General features: G+C 45.3%; 2 protein-coding genes across 2 annotated transcripts in view; both read left to right on the forward strand.

Annotated features, from left to right (window-relative positions):
* T265_07886 (hypothetical protein) lies at nt 1-234 on the forward strand (the record flags this gene model as incomplete). The annotated part of the gene is made up of 1 exon (XM_009173536.1): nt 1-234. One exon carries the CDS (start codon nt 1-3, stop codon nt 232-234), a length of 234 nt encoding a protein of 77 aa, XP_009171800.1.
* A 2,665-nt stretch (nt 235-2,899) lies between these two features.
* T265_07887 (hypothetical protein) overlaps nt 2,900-24,274 on the forward strand; it is a gene marked incomplete at both ends in the record, with an annotated part of 195,892 nt that continues 174,517 nt past the window's right edge. Inside the window, 14 exons of the mRNA XM_009173537.1 lie at nt 2,900-3,429; nt 3,563-3,806; nt 3,840-4,121; nt 7,185-7,529; nt 8,070-8,470; nt 12,534-12,772; nt 14,328-14,638; nt 15,544-15,688; nt 16,244-16,614; nt 16,729-16,892; nt 18,037-18,258; nt 19,791-20,232; nt 21,221-21,455; nt 22,570-22,779. Of these exons, the coding sequence (XP_009171801.1) occupies nt 2,900-3,429; nt 3,563-3,806; nt 3,840-4,121; nt 7,185-7,529; nt 8,070-8,470; nt 12,534-12,772; nt 14,328-14,638; nt 15,544-15,688; nt 16,244-16,614; nt 16,729-16,892; nt 18,037-18,258; nt 19,791-20,232; nt 21,221-21,455; nt 22,570-22,779 (4,141 nt within the window). The remainder of the gene's footprint in view (nt 3,430-3,562; nt 3,807-3,839; nt 4,122-7,184; nt 7,530-8,069; nt 8,471-12,533; nt 12,773-14,327; nt 14,639-15,543; nt 15,689-16,243; nt 16,615-16,728; nt 16,893-18,036; nt 18,259-19,790; nt 20,233-21,220; nt 21,456-22,569; nt 22,780-24,274) is intronic.

Consider the following 24,274-nt stretch of genomic DNA (forward strand, 5'->3'; position numbering starts at 1 on the left):
ATGGCCTTTCTGGAAATCAAGCATATATCCAAGTCCTCTTTGAACAGGAGCAAACAGCAGATAAAACTGGCTGTCGAGTGTAGGTCCAAACCCAGCTCTCCTTTGGTTCCAAACATTCATAGAACTCAGAGATTGCTTCGGATACCCGCTCTCAAACAAGCAGGCGATTTTAACCTCTACTCCAGCCTGCTTTCACCAAACCATGGCAGACCCATTCGCTACGAAAAACGGTGATGCTCTGGTGAAGCCTGCCCCTCACCCGGGGGTGTACTCAAAATAAACGGAACAATCTTCGAGTATTTTCTCAACGGGCAGGGGAGGAGCCACTGCAAACTTCATAACAACTTCAAAAGCTCTAACCCGTTTTGAGCCAAATTTAAAGAAACAGCTACAAAAACTCCACAGAATGATAATTCACAGACATTCGCCTCGACGTCAGGGCCCAACGTGAAGCCCCCACGCCCATTAATCAGTCAACGAAGGCGACGCCGGTGTTGGAGCTTTTAACTCGTGAGGAATCTCTAATGAAGTGTATCACGAATGACTTTTCTGACAGTGCGAATTATTGGCCTACAGCTCGATTAGGTCAGAAATGGCCAGTCTGGTAATTGATCTAGGCATCACCCGTGAAACTGAAGGCCCGAACCGCAAACAAAAGTGTCTTGCACCTAGAGATCCTGCATATACTTCGTTAACTACACCGAGCGCAGATAGGATAAGAGATTGTACGAACACAAAAGTAAAACGATTAAGGCTGAATGAGCAACGCAAGCATCACCTTGTCGGGAAGCCGCACGAGGAATTCAAGTTGAGTCATCTGAGTAGAGGGCTTTTTATGGATGCCACCATTACCCTTCGGTAGTCTAATCCACCATACACGTGACCTTAGATGGTGTCTTAATGACATCTTGACAACGGAATGGTGCCCAGGGGCCTAAATAACCGAAAAAGAAAACATCAGTCAAAGGCGATTTCAGGAGTCGAAAATTTGGTAACCAAATCTCTAAATGTTGCGATCATCAAAAGTTTTATCCATGGAGGGGGGAAAGGCTGTATCCCTCAAAACGGAGGGCCGGTGCACATGATACCGGAGAGGGCAAAAGCCACTCAGTTGAGCATGGGGCATTAGAAGCTCCCGGGCAGGAAGCAAGCAAGCGCTCCGCAGAGGTCGCTTCGAAGCCTTGGAATCAAAGCCGGTGGAGGACCGATAGATCTGTTAACCTCTCTGGTGGGACGATATGTGATAGCGGCACGTTCCTCAGTTTAGTCCTAGGTCTGAATCTCGCGTTCCCCTCCAAAAGCGACCAAAAGTGCATAAGGCATATTAGCGCCCAAAGCCGAGTCAATAACACTTAAACAGCACATCATATTTATATAATGTAATAGGCGACAACCTTCTGGAAATTCTACCGCCTTCTGGATGTAGCATCGGTAAACAGCTTTTGCTCAACACTGGGTCAGTTCTATTGGTTCCAAACTTTCGACCAGTCAAACCTCAGCTTCATCGGGGACCGGTGAGCGTCCCGAACTTTCAGCCAATCTTGTGTGAGGCAGGCTTCTCGGCCGCAGTAGCGCCGAACTGTGAGCGGTAAAGCAGGATTCATGTGGAATATCGCCTAACACGATACCTCTAAGATCAGGGAGGTTAAGAATCTCACAGGGTGTTTGTAGCTATTGTACGCGGTTTGCACCCAGTAGCCAGTAGGAACAGAGAGATGAGGGCAGCAGATGATGCATTGAGGTCGGTCAGGAAATGGTCTGTATGCAGACGGGTTGGTAGGGGTCATGAATGAAGCAAACGTACATTTACTATGGTACAGTCAGCAGGAGCAGAAAATAGTCAGTTAAGCAGCAGGGATTTCTGAAAGCATTAGCAAATAAGCATCAAACGATGTACAGACGTACAGGAACGGGAAGTCTGTCAGTGTGGTCTGGCCGTATAGAGGGACAGCGGCGCAGAAATAAATCAGTACGTGCGGGAGGTAAGGGATTGTCTTCCGTTGACCGCGCGGTGCAGCAGCTCGTGTCACTTGACAAGTCAGATAGTGCGGTTAGGTCCGTTTGGAACAAATCTCACCAAAAACTATCCGGCAGATGCGGTATATAGGTAATACAAAGCATAGGACCGTCCGGGTACCGGGTTGGCATGGTTGGCAACACGCTTGCCCGCCATCCAGAAGCTCTTAGTCCGATCTCCGGTTGGTCCGTTTTTCTGTTAGAGCGGGCGCTCGAAAATAGGTAGAACTGGGACGGAATTGCAATCAACGACTGGTGGGCAAGAAATACTGACATCAGTTCTTGGAGACTAGGCAGACCCTAAGAAGGGACGAAACAGGGGGAAAACGGGGAACAAGGAAACTAAACTGCGTTATAATAAAAGGGTGTAAGTCACGTCACTCACTGGTATTCAGAAATCAAAAGAAAATTACCACCGTTCATCGGTGATTCACGGGAACAATCAACAGTAACCTTCTTCTCTCCATCTATGAACCAGCAAAAATAGTGTTGAAGTACATGCCTCAGTCTGTTTATATGACACTGAAAGACCGTCCATAACCGCACCATCAAAAAAGTGATTTGCAACATACATCTCATTTTGAAGTCTCAGTCGGTGGTCATTCCTTTTTCCTGACTGACTGGAAGTGCGGGAGGGTGGATGGGGTTCAATTTACCCCCGCTATTCCCGATCATTTCCAGAATCATCCGCTCCGAAAACCAGTGAGTAATCGAACGGACCAGAAGCTACCGAATGGAGAATTCGGTATCTACTATGCTACACCCTTCTTTAACTTGTGCCTTTCAGGTGAATGAAGACGCAGAATGAAGAGGACAATCCTGAAGCTTGGGCAAAAGTCTGGATCTTGCGTACCAATATCTGAATCCGTGATGCTTGAGTTGTATGTTGAACTCTGCATTGTGTTTATCTCGATTCCTCAAGGTCACGCTGGCACAAGGGGCGTTGTTTGTGTTTCGAAAACTGCTCGGTTGTCCTTCTCTGCCTGTCGCATTTACTCACTCGCGATTCGCCACTTACTCACGCACTCCGCGTGCAACTGTGACCAGACAGTGCATTGATCAAGTTACTTGGCTCCTGCCCTGGAACAACGCATCCTGTCGCCTGTTCAGCGTGAAAATGGAGGAACCCCTAGTCCAGCTTCAGCAGATAGCTCCAACCGGGGATAATGCCGAGACGTTGGCTGCACACAATTCTAACGCTCATCCACAGAACAAACGTTTGTCCGTGGAGAGAATTTATCAAAAGAAAACCCAACTGGAGCACATACTGTTGCGCCCTGATTCCTACATCGGTTCAACTGAGAGGAATGTTCAGTCCATGTGGGTTATGGACGAGGAAAAGCAATGCATGGTCTATCGAGATATCTTGTTCTCGCCTGGTCTCTATAAAATATTCGATGAAATACTTGGTATGTACGCTTTATTTTTAACTAGTTGCCGGTAGTAAATGCTGCTGACAATAAAGTCCGGGATCCGACTATGTCGTGCGTAAAGGTGGATATTGAACCGTAGGTTATAAGTTTGACTCCATGAATTTCTTTTTCAGCGAACAGAACATGATTAAAATTTGGAATAACGGGAAGGGGATTCCCGTCGTGCAGCACAAAGTTGAAAACGTGTACGTTCCCACTCTCATTTTCGGTCATCTGCTGACGTCGAGCAATTATGACGATACCGAAAGAAAAGTCACCGGTGGGAGAAACGGCTATGGTGCCAAACTATGCAACATCTTCAGCAAGAAATTCATTGTGGAAACATCAAGTAAAGACTATAAGAAAAGTTTTCGTCAGGTGCGTTGTGTTGCCATGCTTATCGCTTTCTAGGTATGGACAGATAACATGACGAAGACTTCAGACCCGAAAATTTCCCCCGACAAGGGGGATGATTTCACGTGTATAACGTTCTACCCCGATCTACAGCGATTCGGCATGACTGAACTCGATTCCGATACGGTCGCTCTCTTCGTTCGACGGGCTTATGATTTGGCTGCAACCACAAGTGGAGTAAAAGTTTTTCTCAACGGAAAACGCCTGGCAATCAAAAGCTTTATGGATTATGTTGATTTGTATGTCAAGGCTAACAAAGACAATGAAACAGCCACAAAAGTACGTGTGAAACTTTGACTTTTGTTTTATTATGCGTTCGCACTTGATTGGGGAGGCCAACTGAGTAGAGTTGAGTAACTTTTTTCTTCAGCTGAATGCTTATCGCAAAGTGTTATTGCTTGGCTGTTTTATATTTCCCGTTTTGTAGTGACACTTATGAGACCCATGCCCAGCCGGGAGGAGACTGCTCATTGCAACTGAACCCATCGGCGGTAGGCTACCTAGTATGCATATTGGCGCTTGCTATTCATCAAGGGGTCCTCTGTGTGAATCCGCTGTCTTTCTCGCATCCTCTGTCCGGGAGAATGTGACAATACCTCACTTCATATGGTTCATTTACATCTCAACTGTTAGTAACCGTGTTAGCCTGTTGGTTTGTTCTTAGTTGTACGGTAACCGTGCCAAATTTTCGTTGCTTATGGTTAACCTGACATGAAACAATCAACTTGTTCTGATGATTGGGCCTCGGTGCTGCAGTGATCCGAAAGGACACTGGGACTCAGTTGTCTAGGATTCAGCGGTGCCAAGAAGACCACCCGGGGCGGTCCGACAAAATACCACGATCTTCTGTGCTGTGGAAATTCATATTTCCTGGGGACCTGGAAGTAAAGTCGTGCTGCCCTCTGCATTAAGGGTGTGAAGGCCTTAAGGTATTCCCCTGAGAAGATCAGCACGCCCATATTCATGGAGGCAGTGATAGTGCCTTCCGCTGAGGAGGGCGTTAGGAAAGGTCGGCCCCGAAAACCGCACACCGGTCGCCTGACGGTTGACTGATCCTATGGACCGGCTAGCACTTATCAACAAGCTTGCGCAGCAGAATATGCTACCATACGCTGCTTACAATAACTATTTGTAAGGGTGTGTGAGAGTGTATGGGAATCTCCAATAACAAACAATAGTGTCCACTAAGGATATCCACTCTTGCCATTTTAGATTAATCTCGTTATTGAAGAGCTAATAAGGTGAACACAGGATGGTCTTCAAAATTCCGGTTTTCAGATCTGTCCGAGCGATATTTTTGTCGACCTGGGATGTCAATTTAAAAAAAAAGCAGGAAGCACATGCACTGATACAAAATCTGACCAAGGTCCTCCAGTCCTTCGGCTTGTATTTCATGCCCACTAAGTACAGAGTCGTGCTACGGGACTTACAGTCCTTGAACACGTCTCTAAGAATCTACGGAGTGCTACTGGAAACTGTGGAACGAAATGCTCGGAAGTTGCATTAGCTCGGATGGTCGTGTGACAAATGAGATTAACGCCAAATTTGCATGTGCCAATTTGTGCCAGTGGTGCTATCTCGGTGTCGGAGGGCTCATATCAGACGGTGTTATTGTCCGGCTGCGGAACGAAGTGATCAGAAGACTTTTGGTAAAGCAGATGGTACGAAAGAGGAAGCATCCAGCACTCTCGGGTCATGTGTTACGCACGGCGAATTAGCGCTCCGGTAAAAGGTGTTTTTCTCCGTGGCTAATTTAGGGTGATGAAAAGCTAGAGGTAGACGGAATGGGACGTGGCTGAATGAGACGATATTACACAAAGTTTGGATGTTGTTGGTACCATTCGCCCTCCGGATGAGGTCCATGTGATCCTCCCTGAGTTTGGCTGGGGGATGAAATTGCGACCAACCACTCTCTGGCTACCATTTTCTTTTTAGATTGTCTGAGTTTTGGAAGTGTATTCACCTCTCTCCATGCGCCATTTGTTCTTTTCTCTTATAAGACTTTATCAGATAAATTAATACGGTTGCTCGTCGGTGAAGCACCAGTGTTTTCATTCGGTTTTGTCGTCAGTGATGATGACTGCGATCGCTGGTGCATTATTCAATACAGTCGAAATACTTTCAAAAACAAGAGATCTAGCGCTGTTCAAGAGTTACCTTCAGTCGCACTAGGAGTTGGATTTTCATGCCATACTCCATGGTCTCTCGGGCCAGACCAGCCTCCTACAGCCAAGTGGGTCAGGCTCCGAGTCATTGGCTACGAGAAGGGTCCCGCATAGAACTTGAACAACCACTGTCTCGCAGATCAAACTTCTTACTCGGAGACCGCACGCAAAACCTCTGCATCTCACTGTTCTGTGGATTAAAATCCTGAGTCAAAGGTTCGAGATGGGGCACTGTACTAAACCCCCTTCTTCCGCCTGGGTATCCGGGAGTATCATTCGCCCTTCAGTCACCAACATTCCCAACACATACCTCCACAAAGTCGTTCTGATTCATTTGGCTGCCGACCACCTAAATGTTGCTCCGTATCTGGGCTTCTTCCCACTAAAGTAAATGAAAAACCCTTATATTCAAGGTATGCGTTCCTCATTGCTTCCTTCAACGTCCATACTCTGTGCCAAATTGGCCAACAGGTAGATCTTACTGTACGTTGTCTCCGAAACAAGACCCCTGTTCGGTCAGTCACCTCTAACCGCTCGGCACGAACCTAGATTCCTCGCACTTTAGTTTTTGGATGTTAAGTAATCCTGATGTATGCTTTTGGTATCTAGTGTGGGATTTGAGCTTAACCTCCCGGTTAGTTGCGCTTTACCGGGGTGGATTCCAGTAGGTAGCAATTTTTGCGCCGTTTACGGCATCTTGATGCAGTGCACTTCGACAGATTTCAGCTCTGAGGCTGAGGAAGTTTTTCTGCCGTGATTCGTCACGAAAGTACACGTGTCGCGATTTTGACAGATTCATTCAAATTCATTTTTATTTAAAGCTCGGATCGGTTCCAAAGAGCTTCGAGTAACGGCGACGGTTCATAGAGCTAGAAGTTATTCGGTGGATCTTCAGTGTTAACATTAGGTATAATTTCAGTGTGAACGCTAATTCTCTTGGCTCTCAAGTCCCTGGTTCCTGAATACCCTCTACTGACTAGAGTTCATGTGTGATGTTGACGCCTGCTTTAATGCATCTTCAGGCGAAACTACTTACCGCAGGTTTGAAAGCTTCTGGCGACTATCGAGTGACTACTTTGTCTAAGTAGCAAGCCCACAGAAAAAGCCCGACTTAGCAATATGTCTCATGATTAGTCCACTTCGTTTCTCACTTCCATGTTTGGCCATCGTTCTACAGGTTGTCTTCGAAGGTGTTAATCCACGTTGGCAAGTTGCGGTTGCACCAAGCAGTTCGGGTTTTCAGCAGGTCAGCTTCGTCAACGGTATCGCCACGACAAAAGGTGGAAAGCACGTGGATTACATTGCGGATCAGCTGAACAATAAACTGATAGAGATTGTGAAGAAAAAATCTGGGAAATCTGGCGTTCAGATCAAGCCATTTCAAATAAGAAACCATATGTGGTTATTCGTCAACTGTTTGATCGAAAATCCAACCTTCGACTCACAAACGAAAGAGAATATGACATTGCAGCCGAAAAGTTTCGGTTCCACCTGCACATTGAGTGAGAAGTTCGTCACCCAAGTGAGTAATTCGACAGTCCATTTCTCTGCCGCGCGGCATCCACTGTGTTGCTGTTAGTGCAATTTTCTGCTTGCTTCCACTAAGGTCGTTGCAAAATTAGGTTCGATGGTATAAATGTCTCCAATCTTGGCTGGACCGTGGGAAGAGATGAATGATTACTTACCCGTACTTCATTTAGGTATGTTTCCTCGTGTCACTTTCCTCTATGTTTTTAGTCCAGGCCTTCAACTAAAATTGCCATAAGTAGCTAAGTAGCCCATACTTATGGTAATGAGTTCATCAGCGAAATTCAAGAGCCTTTTGTCCACTACATTTTGCGTCAGCGCTTGTCAGCACTCTCGACTGAATTTTTTCAACAGGCTGAGCCGAACAGTGATGGAAAGCTACTGTCAACCATAACGCATATGGTGGTTGAGTTGCAACAGGCCCCTTTCTCGGTCTGCGACTCCATATAGATTAGTTGATGTCTGTTGTCTCTGTCGTCTGGGCTATCGTCCAACGCGACTTCCGTTGAGCTTTGTTTGTTTATTTCACTACTAGGCCTCGAAATGTGGAATTGTGGAGAGTGTTCTATCATGGGTGCGGTTCAAAGCGATGGAAAAGCTGGACAAACAGTGCCACAAAGCAAAGCACGTCAAATTGAAAGGCATACCAAAGCTTGATGATGCAAATAACGCCGGCACAAAGCACTCTAGTCAATGCACCCTTATACTCACTGAAGGAGATTCAGCCAAGTCTTTGGCTGTTGCTGGTCTGGGTGTGGTTGGTCGTGACAACTATGGCGTATTCCCACTCCGTGGAAAATTATTGAATGTTCGCGAAGCCTCCAGTAAACAGATAATGGACAATGCGGAAATCAATGCATTAATCAAAATCATGGGATTGCAGTACAAACACAAATACGAGAACCCTGAATCGTTGAAAGATTTGCGTTATGGGAAGTAAGTTTTATTTCGTGGTCTTCCCCTCAAGAGTTACATATTTGAATTTTCATATAGGTGCCATTGGACCTTCTCCACCGTGACCGATTTGATGGATTATTTCTTGTTTTTATGTGCAATGTCTTTCCAGTTGACCGCGTTTAGTTAACAGCATGCCGGCTGGGAGGGAAAGATAGTCAGTAGACCCTACTTGTTATCTTGATTACGCCAACTACATTCGAACTAATGACTACTGAACAAAGTGAAATTTTCCGTGCCGAACTTAGAGTGGATTATAACAACAGATGGACAACGTATAGCTTCGAGCAGAGGTAGGAAAGCTGCAAAAGTTTGCGTATCGTTGGTGCCACCAAGTCTCCTAATGTTGCCTGGGATTCTCCGCTCTGAGTTAGTGGAGGACGTAGTAGAGCGCCACTGTGCATCGCTATCAATACCGCCGCTGCTGCTGCTGATGATGGGGGTAGACATTTCGACTTGTCACATGGACTGCATACTAGCTATGCAATGGAAGCATATTACGTTTGGGTAATGTCTTTTAGAAAGCGGCAACTGAAGTCACTAGCTCGACCTATCTGTTTCGGTCCATATTTTCTTCCTGAATGCTTGAAGCTGTTAGTGCCAAGTTAGCATCGGTCTTCTTTTCTGGTCTTGTTCTCAGGGTTTCTCTCAATTTTTCGTTGTTGCAGGTCAGTTGATCATGTGCCTAAAGTGCTGATAGTATGCTTGAAGTTGTTTTGCTACGAGGATCGATAAGTGGATGTGAAGAGCGAAGTCCTACGTACTCATTTTCGTCGCTGACATGAACTTTTGGCTTAAATGTCATGTCGAGTGGGTCATCCTTTGTAGGTCCATTTATGTGGCAGAGTACGGAATTGTGAGCGTTGGTTGGTAAAATATTTATTGAATCTACTAGAGTTTTAGTTTAGACACGGTACAATAGTTAGCTGACAGATATCTAAATTATTCAGAATGGCCTGATGAAGAGGCTTGTGGGTGAAAGGTCGATGAACGAAAATCTGAAATGCTAAATAATGCTTAACGGTCAACCAGCCCGAAGAAAGGTTCGTTTGATGTATTAGTCCATGCATTTTTGATTCCAAAATCTCCCTGTAAAGTAGCGGAAAGACGAAAGGTTGTTTCTGAAGCCCAGGCTCGTGTCCCTTGAATTAACCATCTGACTTGCAATGCACCTGGTGTAAGAGTCCTTGGAGCACCCTACTGGTTACCTTTGAATAATTCAGATCACATGGATATATATATATATATATGATGTATATATATATATGTATATATATGAAATATAGGCTTGTCTACCTCCTGAACACAAGGGATAAGTCATCATCATCGACAGCATGACATCAGTGTTCAACACGGATACTTCACTGCCATACAGCCATGATGTATTTGAAAGCCCTACTGTAAAGAAAAGAATAGAGGCGGACGGGGAAAGGACTTAGTACTAGCTTACTATAATCATTCCGAGGTGCCTACACCTCCAGACACTTACTCAGGCAATCTGGATAGAAACTGACAGCAAGAATGCCACTGACATCGGTTGGCAGCCATATCTTGTGTCTCCAACCAGACGCAGTGGGGATCAAGCGGTCCCCATCCCGAAAGGCGAGTAGCACCGACATCACCGGAGCGTTTCGTAATCTCCTTCATACCGCTCTACCAAGTTAAATGTATGTTGTGTCGACGCGCATAGCTGATTCATTTGAGCCTCATCGGTGATATTGAGCAGTTTTTCGGCTGTGCTGGATAATGTGCCAGCAATTAAAATGCTGCATCATTTATTCCAGTGGGCCTAACAGCAACGTTTGTTGTGAACTTGTTCACTTATTGCCCTATGGTCCAGATATCAGTTACCGGTACGTAATCTCTTATTAATTTTCCTCACCCATCAGTCTCGAATTAGACTAGTGCATGTGACCATCGCGGAAACGTGATATGGCTCTCTCACCTTCCTCTTTGAAAGTTAGAGTTCTTGCTTAGCTGTGGTATTGGCTTGAACCAACTATCGTTTATTTCTGAAGAGCGTAAAAAGTAAAAGCAAGCGACGGATGTGGAAGGGTGATTGGAGAATATTATTCGAAGTCGTGTCATCAGCAATTCTGGTCAGATAAGATAAATCCCAATGTACGTAAGAATGTTTGGTGTGGAAACCAACAACCGAAGAAGGGACAAACAATGCTAAATGCTCTTCAAGCAGTGTTAAGCGTTAGCGCAGTCAAGACTCACATCAGGCATAGTGTCCGTTCTACTGGGTTCGGTGTGAGTCAATGGCAAGAATGTACACTCAACGCCATGTACCACGCATAAAAGTGTCGTAAGTACGTAGAGAGCCCACAATGGCAAGCAAACAAGCCACCGACTGTGACCTTAGGAAGTCGTAGTCCAATAACAGCCTTGGCGGATTGAAGAAAGCAGATCCCTCGATAAGAAGTGACCAGTTGGACCAATCGATTGCACGTAGGACTGACATTATGCCAGGGAACATTCATCAGCACCGTACTTTTGCTTCTCGTTCCACACTCACTCCACGCCCATCCGAGACTATGCTTACGTCTATCACAGTTGCTCGGTGCTCCCTACCAACTATTAGGCCAGACTTAACGAAAGGCGTCGACGCAGGTGCTCTCAACTCCCTAAAGGTGGTGTATACTAGGCGACGGGGACGTTGCGCGAGTTCCCTTGCAACCCGATTATGACGAGCAAATCTAACATCATGCGTGACTATCAGGACTGTAAAATGTGCAGCAAACTCTCCGGTTGGTATCAGTTTTCACAAAAGATCGTCTGGCCACCATGACTACGCCGAACGCTTGTAACTGCTGTTTTGAGCGGGTCGCATTGGAGCTGGAAACCGCGGAGAAATATCCGAGGGAACACTCGTTCTGGAAATACAAGCCATCGATTCGTGAATCTTGACCGTCAACGATTTTGTGCAGACTATCGCCCAAGCAGCTCTTCCTCGGTGTTTACGCATGCACCGTTGACTCGCATAGGAAAGATGAGATCCCGAACAATCTTGCTAAATGCGGAGTCGTTGACCATAAATTCATTAAAGTGAACTCGACGCTGGTGTACCAAGCCAGCCCTCTATTTGCAGCACTTTTCACATTCCTCACATGTGAACCCCACGGGTCTCTGCTCTCTGCTGGTTGGTAGAGGCGCTAGATGATTCGTATTGCACACTGTCGAAAGTAACCAGCACATTGAAACCAAACAGGGTGGTTAGTCCTGCATGGCGTTGCTGAACTCTTAGCTCACCCAGACTGACGTCCGGTCTACCCAGTCGGCATTACGAGGAGGTGGTTCAGTGCGCCGACGTAAATCTTTTCGCTTGATCACCCTAAATCATCCACATAACTTTGTCAGCCAACCCAACAATCCCGAAGTCACAGTGTGGTCCATTCGTTATTTGTGAGTACCAAATGCACTGTGCCCTAGTCCATACTGTCGCTAACTCAGTTGATATGTTAGATGCAGCTGATGCATTGTGTGCCGCAGATGATGTGTACCTCCTGGGCAGTTTTCCGCAGTGATGGTTACTCGCTTACATCGCGTCGCGTATTGGGGTCCCAATACCCATTCTTTGGAGAATCTATTGTGTGTCTGCTCAGTGTCATTCAATGTTCCGTTACAAATTCTGACCCGATAACCGTTGGTGCATTCAGGATTGACTTCGAAAAGAGCGATAATCGCACTGTAACGACGGGAACAATAGTTTCTTGTTTTAAGTTCCTCAGCTGGATAGGATGTTTTTGTTGCCGGTGTTATTTCTATTTCCTGTGTATATGTATGTATTCGACCGAGAAATGGGTGTCCAGCGGATCAGGCGTTGGTAGCCAATAACTGTTTGTTGAGTACTAACTAGGTTTTGCTTCCTGTTGCAGCGTACATACAGAATCTTATTAGCCACAATAGAGGCCATTGGCTTATCCGTGCAGTTACCCCTTTGCTGATAGATTCTCGCTTTATTCTAAATGACTTCCAACTTGAAAAGCTATTCCTTGGTTCCGGCATCTGCTAGCCATTTTTCTTATATCCTTTATTTCAGGATAATGATTATGACTGATCAGGATCAGGATGGCTCCCACATCAAAGGATTAATAATCAACTTCGTTCATTGTAACTGGCCAAACCTACTCAAACACAACGTCCTGGAAGAGTTCATCACACCCATAGTGAAAGTTTTTAAAGGCAAAGATGAACTATCTTTTTATAGCCTACCGGAATTTGAGGAATGGCAACGGTCTACGACCAACTGGCACACATGGCGCATAAAGTACTACAAAGGTATGGCTCTTTTGATTGCTGTAGCCACGTGAGTTTCATCTTACCTGGAGCTCTGTCTTACTTCGGTTTCAGTGTACTTGACGCCAATATTCTTGGCTGCAGGTGACCATGTTTTGCGTTCACCGGGACCTTTCTAACTAATTCTATCATGTTTCGCAAATTCACATAGTCACCTAATTGAATTTTCACACAACTAGGACTCCTTTTTATCGCGATCCTCAATTTCACCTCAGCTGAACATGTTCTACTCCCGAGCGGCATTATGCTGTAGACAGTGTTCGATGCATCTCAGTGGTCAGTTGTGTAGTCGAGCTTGTGATGTGAACTGTTGGTGTTACGAGGCACTAATAAAACAGTTCGGTCTGCTGAGTGCTGTTTGAGCACTGTTTACCCATTACTTTTCCATAGTCAAGTACCAAAAGTAGGACCATTTTTTACTGTTTAACCACATGGTTGCCGTGTTTCAATGCGGATGTCTTCCCAGAGTATCGGTAAGTCTTCGAAGGGAGTATTTGTAGGTATCCACCGGACCATGCATAAAACGCATGCTTGGATATTTTCCACAAAAAGTGATACAGCTGAAGTTCAAGTCGCCTTCTAGATTTCTGCGGTGATTCCAAACTTTGTGCCTTTCACGCTGTATGTGAGCGAACTCTAAGTCACGGTGCAGTCAAGAGAGCTTTTGACCGTCAACGCTGCCCTGTTACTTCGCCACTGGATGGGGGATATCGAACCTAACAGGCATCAAGCGCTTTTCTTTACCCCGTCCCCTCTGGCCAGTCACCTTTAACCCCCATTCGATCGGCGGAACGTAGTCTCCGTATATGCACAGCTATTATTACGGCAAATGATTCACCGAACCTGTTTCTTCAGTTGAGCTTCCAAAATCATAAAGTCGTTCTGTACGCCTTTTCATTTCCAACCTTCGCATCAAATCGGAACCCCCCGTCACTGCAGGAGACGGTTTTACCTTTTTCTCAGAACCGCTCAACTTTGGTACGCTTTGTTACTTTCCCAGATTGTTCCAGTTTCGGGTAATCGTTATTTATATAAGCCTTGTGCGCTCTACGACTGGTGTATTCCCACTTATTTTGTTTTAAATGTCTCAGTGTCCCCATTGTATTGTGCCTTTTATGTTGCCGTTGCATTTACAGGGGAACCCCGAGGATGGGGTTTCCCCTTTACCAGCAACCCGTCTACGTGACTAGTGAAAAATGCGGGGCGTTTCTGGTGAAAACTCGACCTGGAGCATGGCAACCGATTGGCTCGTCTGTCATGGGCAGTTTGCGATTATACTCATAGCAATAATTATTACGTTGTTATCATCAGTTGATTCGCATTGATTAGTGAGCTCCATTTGAGCTATCCTGAACACCATTGATCTACACTCAAAATGTCTCCGTGGACCTGGTCGGCTGTTTGGTTTCAAGGATGTTCTCTAGACAGCCTAATTCTTGGATGCAATTCTCACCCGTCCATTGTTTAGTCGTACACGTCCATGACTTGTGATCCCTGCTTTCTCACGAACCACTACTTTATATCGGATTTCTTCCAGGTTTGGGTACCTCTTCTGGTAAAGAAGCAAAGCAGTATTTCTCAGATATGATACGGCATCGCATCCGTTTTCGCTACACCGGCAGTGAAGATGATGCAAGCATTCAGTTGGCTTTTGACCGGAGCAGAGCATCCGAGCGTAAGAACTGGCTCACGAGTTGGACCATGGAGCGGAAACGTAGGCGAGAATTGAGTCTCCCAGAACCGTACCTTTACGGAAAGGATACTCGTGCAATTTCATACCATGACTTTGTGCACAAAGAATTGGTCCTCTTCTCCAATTTGGACAACGAGCGAAGTATCCCTTCGATGGTGGATGGGCTGAAGCCCGGACAACGAAAAGCAAGTAGCAATGCTTGACTTTTATCTCATTTCTCCTTATCCTCGGTCGATGAAACTTGCTGTTAAAACCATCGTATCCCGGCACAGGACTTAACTGTTTAACGACTCTTTAATGACTCGCTTACTTTACAGTGGATGTTGTAGGCGGATACCTGAACTATTCCCTCTTTAAGTAATCATTCATCGCATTCAGTTGCGATCCCTAAAACGGACACTACTTAGATCGTTTCTAGGCTTAGGGTAGCTTGGTCCTTCTAATTTAGTGGCGGTAGAATCTCAGTTGGCAGTTCCTTTCAAATTGACCTTCTCTAATAGGGCTTCCACTTCAGAACAAGAACGTCATCATCAGAGACAGCAACATCAGTCTTGAAGCATTGATGCTTCACTGCCGTACAACCATAAGGTTTATCTAATTACATTTAAAGCCTTAGAGTGGGAACGAGAGAAAAAGAATGGATACGGGAGGGACCTAATGCTGGTCTATGTCTAAGCCTAACTCACGTTCCTCTGTTGCGTAACTTCGCTCTCTCAATCACTCATCAGTCCAATACCTCTGCGGTTGACTTTTTGGAAGACACTATTGCCTCCTGGTATATTTGCGACATCTAATGAAGTTCTTTCACGTCCTATCTTTGTAGGGTTCTCCTCGCAGGCCTGCTATATTAGCTGCAGGTTATATCAACTGACCGTAATTATCCACACTAGTCGATGTAAATGTGGGCTTGGGAGAAGTAGACGAACGGTCTCGCTAGTTCTTGAGTCACTATGTCTAAATTTAATTTTACTGTTTTTTAATTGTTCTCGATTGTATTGCTGTGTATATCGTGCACACGCTGTTTCATTCATGACTTCTAATCGGTTTCACTTTCCTTCAGGTTCTGTTCACTTGTTTGAAACGGAATCTGGTGAAGGAAATCAAAGTTGCCCAATTAGCCGGTTCGGTCGCTGAATTGTCCGCCTATCACCATGGCGAACAGTCCCTACTTGGCACCATTGTGGGGTTGGCACAAAATTTCGTTGGTACGTATTTATTTGCCCGGCGTTGTAATGAAGCATCGAGATATCCTACGGATTGAGGTGCGATCTTGTAATCGAAAGGTTTTTGGGGCACATCTACGCTGTGACATCTCGACCGCTGTTATCTTGACTTGAGCGATCTAGGGGGTTCCAGTTGCATGGAAGCTATACCCTGAAAGGGAGCTCCGCTAAGCCATTTGGTCTTATTTCTATCCATCTGTGATCTGTTACACTTTTCTTAGGGGTACCCCTACTCCTCATAACCGAGGAGCGTACATGAGTTCAACATACTGCATTGCGTTGATCCTCTCTAGCTCTGTTTTTTATTGACGCAAGCGACTACCCGTGGGCGCGTTGCCAACATCATAATAGTCGGCAGCAACATCACGGTTGGACGCGAGTGCTGCGCTGTCACAAAACCTACCCATATGAATAAATCCCTGTTGTGAAACGGAAGGACAGTGTTGGTCTCTCACAAACGCTAAAATGTACAAGCTTGCATCGTTCAGTCGAAGAAATACTACTCCAGTGTTTGTTTCTACTTTACCTTCCGCTTAGGTTCGAACAACCTGAATGTACTGCTTCCGATCGGTCAGTTCGGTACCCGTCTGAGTGGTGGTAAAGATGCCGCCTCTGCTCGTTACATTTTCACTGCACTCAGCCCTCTAACCAGACTCATTTTTCATCCGGCCGATGATCCTCTGCTGAACTACCTGCGCGATGACAATCAACGCATTGAACCAGAATGGTACGCGCCCATTGTGCCCATGGTTCTGATAAACGGTGCTGAAGGGATTGGCACCGGCTACTCCACACGTATTCCAAACTACAATGTGTTGGAAGTGATTTCCAACCTTTACCGATTGTTGGATGGTGAGGACACACTGCCCATGTTGCCCAGCTTTAGAGGATTTTGCGGAACTATTCAGGTAAGGGGCAGTCGAATTTTGTTCCATCGGATAGTTTTCATTAGTTAGTTAGTTGGTGTTTGTTACCGTTTTTTAGTTGCTTTGTGATTTTCTCCCATCCTCTCAAACTTTTAGGAATTAGAAGCCAACCGATACATGATCCATGGTGAAGTTGCCGTCCTGGATGACGATACGATTGAGATCACTGAACTGCCTGTACGCACTTGGACCCAGTCCTACAAAGAAACGGTGTTGGAACCTATGTTGAATGGGACAGACAAAGTTCAACCGTGCATCAGGTAATTTCAACCCACTTCTCTAACCGCACTTTTGTTCCACCAAATTGGGGAGCGAGGTGGACCAAGTGGTTAGAGCGCGAATTTACTGACCGAAAAGTCCGTGGTTCGAACCCGACCTCTGCCTCTCGACTTCCCCTGTCTAGGCCTGAGCGACCTGGCAGTATCCCAGCCCTCGTGCCTTCTGCGTGCGGCGGCAGCTAGGCACAGCTGAGCAATTTATTTTATTTTACACCAAATTAACACTATAACCCAATCGCCGATCGAATTTTATTCATTCCAGGCTTTCATGCGATTAGCTTTTACTTTCTATAGGAGTAGGAGAAACAACAATTGTTTTGGGGTCGACTGACGACTCAGTATGACGGCGTAGAACCTCCTTTCAGGCTGTATAGATCCTCGGCTCAGATAGACACTGATATTTCTCGATCCCATGCTTCAATTCACATTTATAAATTCCGTCCTTATACCACAGTACTGTGTCTTTTCCATCTGCCTAAGATGATGCCAATTTAAAGGAATGAGTAGACAAGTGACCATTCTAGCCAGTAGCTCATAGCTTCGACCATCGTCTCAAAGTGTCAGCCTTCAAGCTTCTGTGGAGAGAAGTGTCACCTATCGTAACCGACTCGGGCATCGCTAGAGATACAGTCGTCCATTAATTTATTGCCTCGTCCGTGCGTTTGATTGTGTTGGGGTCACTGTCGCATTGAGCCATCAATTCGAAAAAATCTGTTTATGTTAGTCTTGGTGAGTTTTCGCAGTCTTGTGACGTTTTTTGAACAGAAGGTTTCTCACCATCCACTCACACGCCGAGAGAATTAGCTCCTCCAGTTGCAATGACAGCCTTATGACGTGTCAGGTATTAGGTTATAACAGAACGAATTATCAGGTATTGTGTAGGGAGAGTCGCTGATGCTACGGCTCTGCAAAATGGCGGTTTTGGGCTGGATCCGAGACAGGAGCGGTTATGCACGCCCGCTACGACTGCGCTGAGATCGCATGTAGTTTCACCGCTGCATCAACTTCGATTCGGTTAGTTGCAAATAATCTACGACGATTTTGCTTCCGATAGTCTCAGTTTCTGGAGTTATATATATTTTGCACATCATTTACCTCTTTATCCGACCTCTTTTTCAACTCTCAGTGATTATAAGGAATACCACACAGATACCACAGTTCGCTTCGTGGTTAAAATGTCAGCGGAGAAGTTGCGAGAAGCGGAGGCTATTGGACTGCATAAATTTTTCAAGCTTTCCAGCGCGCTGACCACAAACTCAATGGTCTTGTTCGATCAGCTGGGCTGTCTAAAGCACTATCGCAACGTGGACTTGATACTGAGGGAGTTTTTCGATATCCGTCTTCAGTGGTAAGTCCCTCCACTCTTCAGGAAAATTTTCCAAAAAGTATCCAAAAGCAAGTATGAACGGGCCTTCCTAAATCCACTCCGCGACCCGCGAGTATGTTCAGTGGTCATAGGCAAGTCTCATACATACGATGAGGACATATACAGGTGTCTCCAAGTTTGACATTCTTGGTGTATAGGTCTCTAGTTTATCCCAACCTATTGTGACATTTAAGCCCAAGGAAGGCATGAGCATATTAATTCTCGAGGGTAAAAGGATCTTGGTAAATTATCGTCATGTTTAAGTCGTTTTGGTAACTTTTGGACACGGGTTCATATGCTTTTCAAACAGCTAACTGGCGTCTCTTAAAATGTATGATGCTCCTCACGCTTTGTCCTATTGAGACAGCCGGTGATCTTTCCACTCAATAAAATACACAGTTCCCCGTTTTCTGGCGTAATTGTTCACGCACAAGTGTCCGTATTTTCCAACGCAGACTATTTTTTAACCCCTAACTGAATTAAACCACCTGCGTTCATCTGCCTGTATATCCCTACTACTGCCTACTGATGTCCGAGGAATTGTTTGCAATTTGCATACTGCTTTCTGAGTAGTTTATGATCGAAATAACCCGATGTAGGTATGTATTGAAATGATCAGAGCTGCTTATCTTCTACGGGTAGTACACATGGGATCGGAGCTCACCTATCGAATGGATCGTTCGGGTCGTAACTTAGCCGAGAGGTGGACCAATGGTGGCTCGAAGACCATTCATTGTGATTTTCCTTGACAGCAGCACTAGCTCTGAACACCAGTGTTTCACTGCAGTAGAGGTTAGTACTTACTGATGCGTTGTAATAGGTTGAAATTCGAGTCCGAGGTTTCCCGGTTAGTAGGCTGACTGAAACACTGGTGTCAGGGTATAAGAGTTGTTCAGGTAGTAGTTCCATCAACAACTCAGTTTGACCCGAAACTGTTCAGAGTACTATCAGAACAGTCTGATAAGTCGGTCATCCTAATGTATTGTTTCAGGGAATTGTTTGTCACCTCCAAATTGTGCTTTCATCTCTGCCTTTGGGATATCATCGATGACGGCGTTGGTCAGACAGTATTTGGTTGGGTTGATCCGCAATTAAAAGAACGAAGAATGCCACAATGATGCAGCAGCCACCGCAATACAAATTACTAATGCGTGTCATCTGTTTGATGGAAAGACTCCGGTTTGGGTGACGGGTAATGGAATGAAAATGTAACAAGAAATGTGACCAAAATCAAGGGTAATGTTGTGAACACCAAAACAATAAGTAAATTTTTTTCGCAATGGTTCATCGTTTGTCATCACGGTTGACTCAGGTCGTAGTTGGATTTTGCTGATTGCTTTCTAGGTCAACTGTGCCTTTAACAGCTGTCCCCCATCCAATCAGATGCCAGTTTTAGGCTGATTTTTTCCCGTACTCTGAATGTATACTGCTAACAAATTTTTGAATTCTTTCGATGTGTGCAGCTTATCTTATCGACGAGTGAATTTCACGATCTAACGATTGACTATTTGTAGGTATGAGAAACGCAAGTCGTATCTTGAGGGAATGTTGGCTGCGGAGGCACGTAAACTGGAAAATCAGGCTCGCTTTGTTCTTGAAAAGATACAGTCTCAAATCTCAATCGAAAACAAACCACGTAAAGAGTTAATTCAGATTTTGAAGAATGCTGCATATGACTCTGATCCTGTTCGTGCCTGGAAGGAGTGTCTGGACAAATTGGCCAGTCTGGAAGAAGAGATGGAATCCGGTTCAGGGGAGCCCGCCGAACAGATTGAGTCTGGTGGTCCTGATTACAACTATATTTTGGGTATGCCGTTATGGAGCCTGACTAAAGAACGAAAAGATGATTTATTGGCACAGCGCGATGCAAAACAGAACGAGTTGCGCGTTCTTCGATCGAAAACAGCGTCCATGCTTTGGCGGGACGACCTCCAGAAGTTGGAAGAAGCCTATAAAGTGAGTCCACATCTTGCCGACTGAGTCATTCACATGCAGTCATGGACTTAGTTATTTCAGAATCTGTACAAACCGTGGGTCTATTAGTTCATTAGTTCATCCGTTTGTGGCAACAGATGAACAGACTGGCTGCTTTGTTGCATTCGTCAATAGTTGGTCTGCAGAGTGCTTTTGTACATGTCCTATCCCCGTCATGTCTCATTTCTGTTTAAAGGAGATATCCCACTGCCACTTTCCGGGTGCAGTGTATTATCACGTTATACCAGAGTTGCTTCTGAGAGGCCGATTCACAATCTTTATCAAAGTGGTCATTGACAGCACTATACCTGTCACCGTGCTCGCAAACTCTTAAGTAATGGAATATCATTTCGCTATGTGTATACGCACTATATATATATATATATATATACCAAAATCGGTCTACTTGTGGTTCGCAAAGGGTACAGGTTTACTGTTCATGTTGCGGACAGACCACTTACCAACGAAAACCTGTGGCTCTAATGGATTCAAGAACACAGTTACTGACATTAGAGTTCTTTGGATCATGTCGTCGTCTCGTGGTTTAAATAAAGGTAAAGGTAAACAACTAAGGTTGTTTAATAAATTAGGTAGCAAGGCAACGGACAATTGATTGTCAATGCACCCTACATCGCATCTAATTGGATACTGTAAGACAGTTCAGAGGGCCGTTGAGCGCCTGGCTCGGTTGATTCTTGTCACTTGACCGAGACAGACTCAGCGCTCGTATGAATCCTTTTTGGTAGCACATTGCTGGATTTCGCAAATGTATTACGTTTGCTTCGGCTATATTTGAACCGATACTGGCAGTCTATTGAGTACTCGGTAGATGACTCATTCGGGTTGCTCGCCTGATCGGTGTCAATCATGTTGGGANAACCGCTGAGTATATTGATGTTCCGGCAAGAGAGAACCTATTCTTGTTTTTCATTTGCTAGTTTACTTGAACTTGTTACCTCATCTCTCCCAGAAATTCGAAGCTGATTTGGCTGCTGAAGACGCAGCCGCTTCAGCCGCTGCCAGCAAAAAGCTCCTTAAAGCTGCTTCCACGGGAGTCGGCAGGGCCGCTTCTCAGAATCTGTCCAAACGTGCTCAAGAGACCAAACCGGATCCTTTTGGTCGACGGGTCGCGCCAGTAATCGATCCCGATCTTTTGAAGAAGCTGGAAGCAAATCGGAAGAAACGAGTGAAAGCCAACGCAGAAGGTACTTGCCTAGTTCCCTTATCTGTGCAACGTTTTTTGTTTGTCGAATCTGTTGTGCTTAGTTGCAGTCTATCTGGTTAACTGATGGACTGTGTTGTTTGCATTACGTAGTAACTCATTTGTGTTCCTCAACTCAGGTAAAGCAAGTAGCCGCGTCTTTGGCCAATAGTGCAATGCAGCACAAACCAGACATGGAGACTAACAACTTCCTATTGCTCCCTACTTGGGTGCGCATCGACCACAGGTTTTTCTGTTCCACCGAACTTAATTATTGACTTGATTTGGTCTGGTGGGAGCATCGGATTAGCAATGCTGAGGTACGCTAGATGTTCTTAGGAAGAATGAACTCTTCCGTGATAGATGAATTGCTCATGCTTCATAGGTTACGCTGGTTAGGACATGTACTCCACATGCCAGAAGGCCGCCTGCCCCGCAGAGCTCTTTTCGCCCAGCCCCATGCTGAGTGGAGACGACCGATATGTGAACTGTGTATGGCCTGGCAACGAAGTACGAAAACACTAACCAGTAAACCTAGTCGGGTCAGCAACTGTCGCCTCCCTGGATGGGGATCTCAGGACTCAAATCATAAATGGTTGATGACATCGGCAGAAATGGCCTAATCGTGCAGTCAGTGGCGTTCGTGCATCAAAGCTATCGCCTTCAATGCGTAGCTACCCAATTTCTAAACAAACGGAACATACCTTCGCTTCCAAGGCTTGGTTGTATTTTCCACTTTCCCATTTTGCGGTGATCGAAACTGTAGCAGTTCGGATGTCGCACGGTTTATAGCCAATAAATTGAATTAGATTGATTGATTGATTGACTTGATTTTGCTACCGTTTTCCAAATACGAAGCGTTGTTGGGTCTATGTATGAACTCTTGAGTTGTGTTCTTTAACCGGATGTTCCGTGAGGACACCGCTTCACGATTTAGTTTGTCCCATATTCAATGTATCGAACTGTTTTTTCTTGGTGCGACATTATCTCTTGGGATATTGGATAGTCCAGCAGAATTAATCGATAGTATGACAACAAGAATGATCATTTCCTTCTGTCCAAACAGGAAACACTTTCATCTACTTGAAAACGTTTTAACTTTTCCCCCAAAAAATCAGACAATGGCGTGGACGTCAGTTTCGATGATGACGCAGACCTAGAGTTCGACGACCTTGATATTGGTGGTAGTGGTCCACCTAAACCCCTGTTGGAGCGTCTTAGTTCTGGTGGTGTGGATACGAATATAATGAAGCCTTCGTCTGGAGAGGCAACCAGAGGTCGTGGACGCGGAAGGGGCCGTACCACAGTAACAAAGCCTCGAGAACCAGGTAAGTTTTTTTGTCACTTGCTACAGCACTGCTTTAATACCAGCTCTGTCGTATCCATCTTCAGTCCCTAACAAAACTTAGCTTTCCATTATACTGGAACACGTTAACGCTACTATTCACCGCGTCTCCCACATCCCCAACTCTTAGAGTAGAACACACCAGTTTACTGTTTCTGTATCATAATACCGATACCTCAGCACCATACAGTGCAATTTGTCTTAGCAACCGTAAATTGGAAAAGTGACACTAAATGACCACAATTATTTCGAGACGCCCATACCTTTAAACATTCACTCAAGCAATGCGGACAGAACACCATTTACATCAATTAGTGGTCACTTCTTGCTGCAAGGCTCCGAACCAACGGGTGTCCCGAAAACCAGATTGCACCAACAGCATCCACACTTTTCATAACCTCCTATTCTGCAAATCCACCTGTAGCCCATTCCCGGATTCGCGTGTAGGCCTCAGTAGTTTTGCTATTTTCAGTTGGGTTGCCTATTACGGGCCGTCAGTTTCGCGAGACAGCGGTGCATTACTCTGATAGAAGGGCCAAACCGGTTGGGGAAGAAAACTGAGAATTTCGAGGACCGAGTCCATCACTCGCGTACCAGAAGTTAGCAACTATAGATTGAGCAAAAGGGATTGAACCCATGTTCCACTGGTCTGGATGGCGATGTTATACGTTCACATTAAACTATGGTTGGACAGCGAGCGGCGAACAACCTAAAATCAATCATATCCATTATTACCTTGCAGTCCTCAATTGTTTGTTGAGTCACAGAAATATCTGGTTTGTCAACTCTTCCTCGATTGTTCTCTCATCTCTTTTAAAACGCCGAATTTTCTTGGTCACTTAAGACAAAGTACTTGAGAGTTTGGACTGTTTCGTGCAAACAATAATGTTTGCAACTCACCAATCATGGGATGCGTATTACATGACCAGGTCAATAAAATCGCCGGGACAGCTTCACTTGTAGATCTGTGCTAGTAACGGATAGGTCATAAACCACCTGATTTATTGCCAGGAGTCAGATAGTGACCACGTGTTTGTAGCAGTCATCGGCTGCGTGCCACGTCCTGTCGGGTTTCAAAACAGGTGCAAGGAAAATCATGTGGGCCCCAACCAAGTAGGCGCGAAGGTCCCACAACGCTTAACTTGACAGTAACCACTTCCATTTCGCCTATCTCCCGCGAACTCCCAGGCAATAAGTACTTGGAGTAGAAAACAAGGCTTCCTTTGGTAGACGATGATCCCCCATACTTAATACCAGTCAGCCTAACTATCAAACCTTATCTGATGCTCAAGCGTATCTTATTCATCACTTACTAATAGCTTACGGCAGTTAGACACCGAAAGGGTGCCACAGCTAAACAATTTTTCATTATACTTAAAGGACGAATATTACTTCGACTATTGAGGCTCATATGGAAGTTGATAAACGAACAGCGCAAAGGCGGTTATTCATGGAGATTAAGTCGAATAAGGAGGCAT

The sequence above is a fragment of the Opisthorchis viverrini genome (assembly GCF_000715545.1).
Source record: "Opisthorchis viverrini unplaced genomic scaffold opera_v5_191, whole genome shotgun sequence".
NCBI classification, from domain to species: domain Eukaryota; kingdom Metazoa; phylum Platyhelminthes; class Trematoda; order Opisthorchiida; family Opisthorchiidae; genus Opisthorchis; species Opisthorchis viverrini.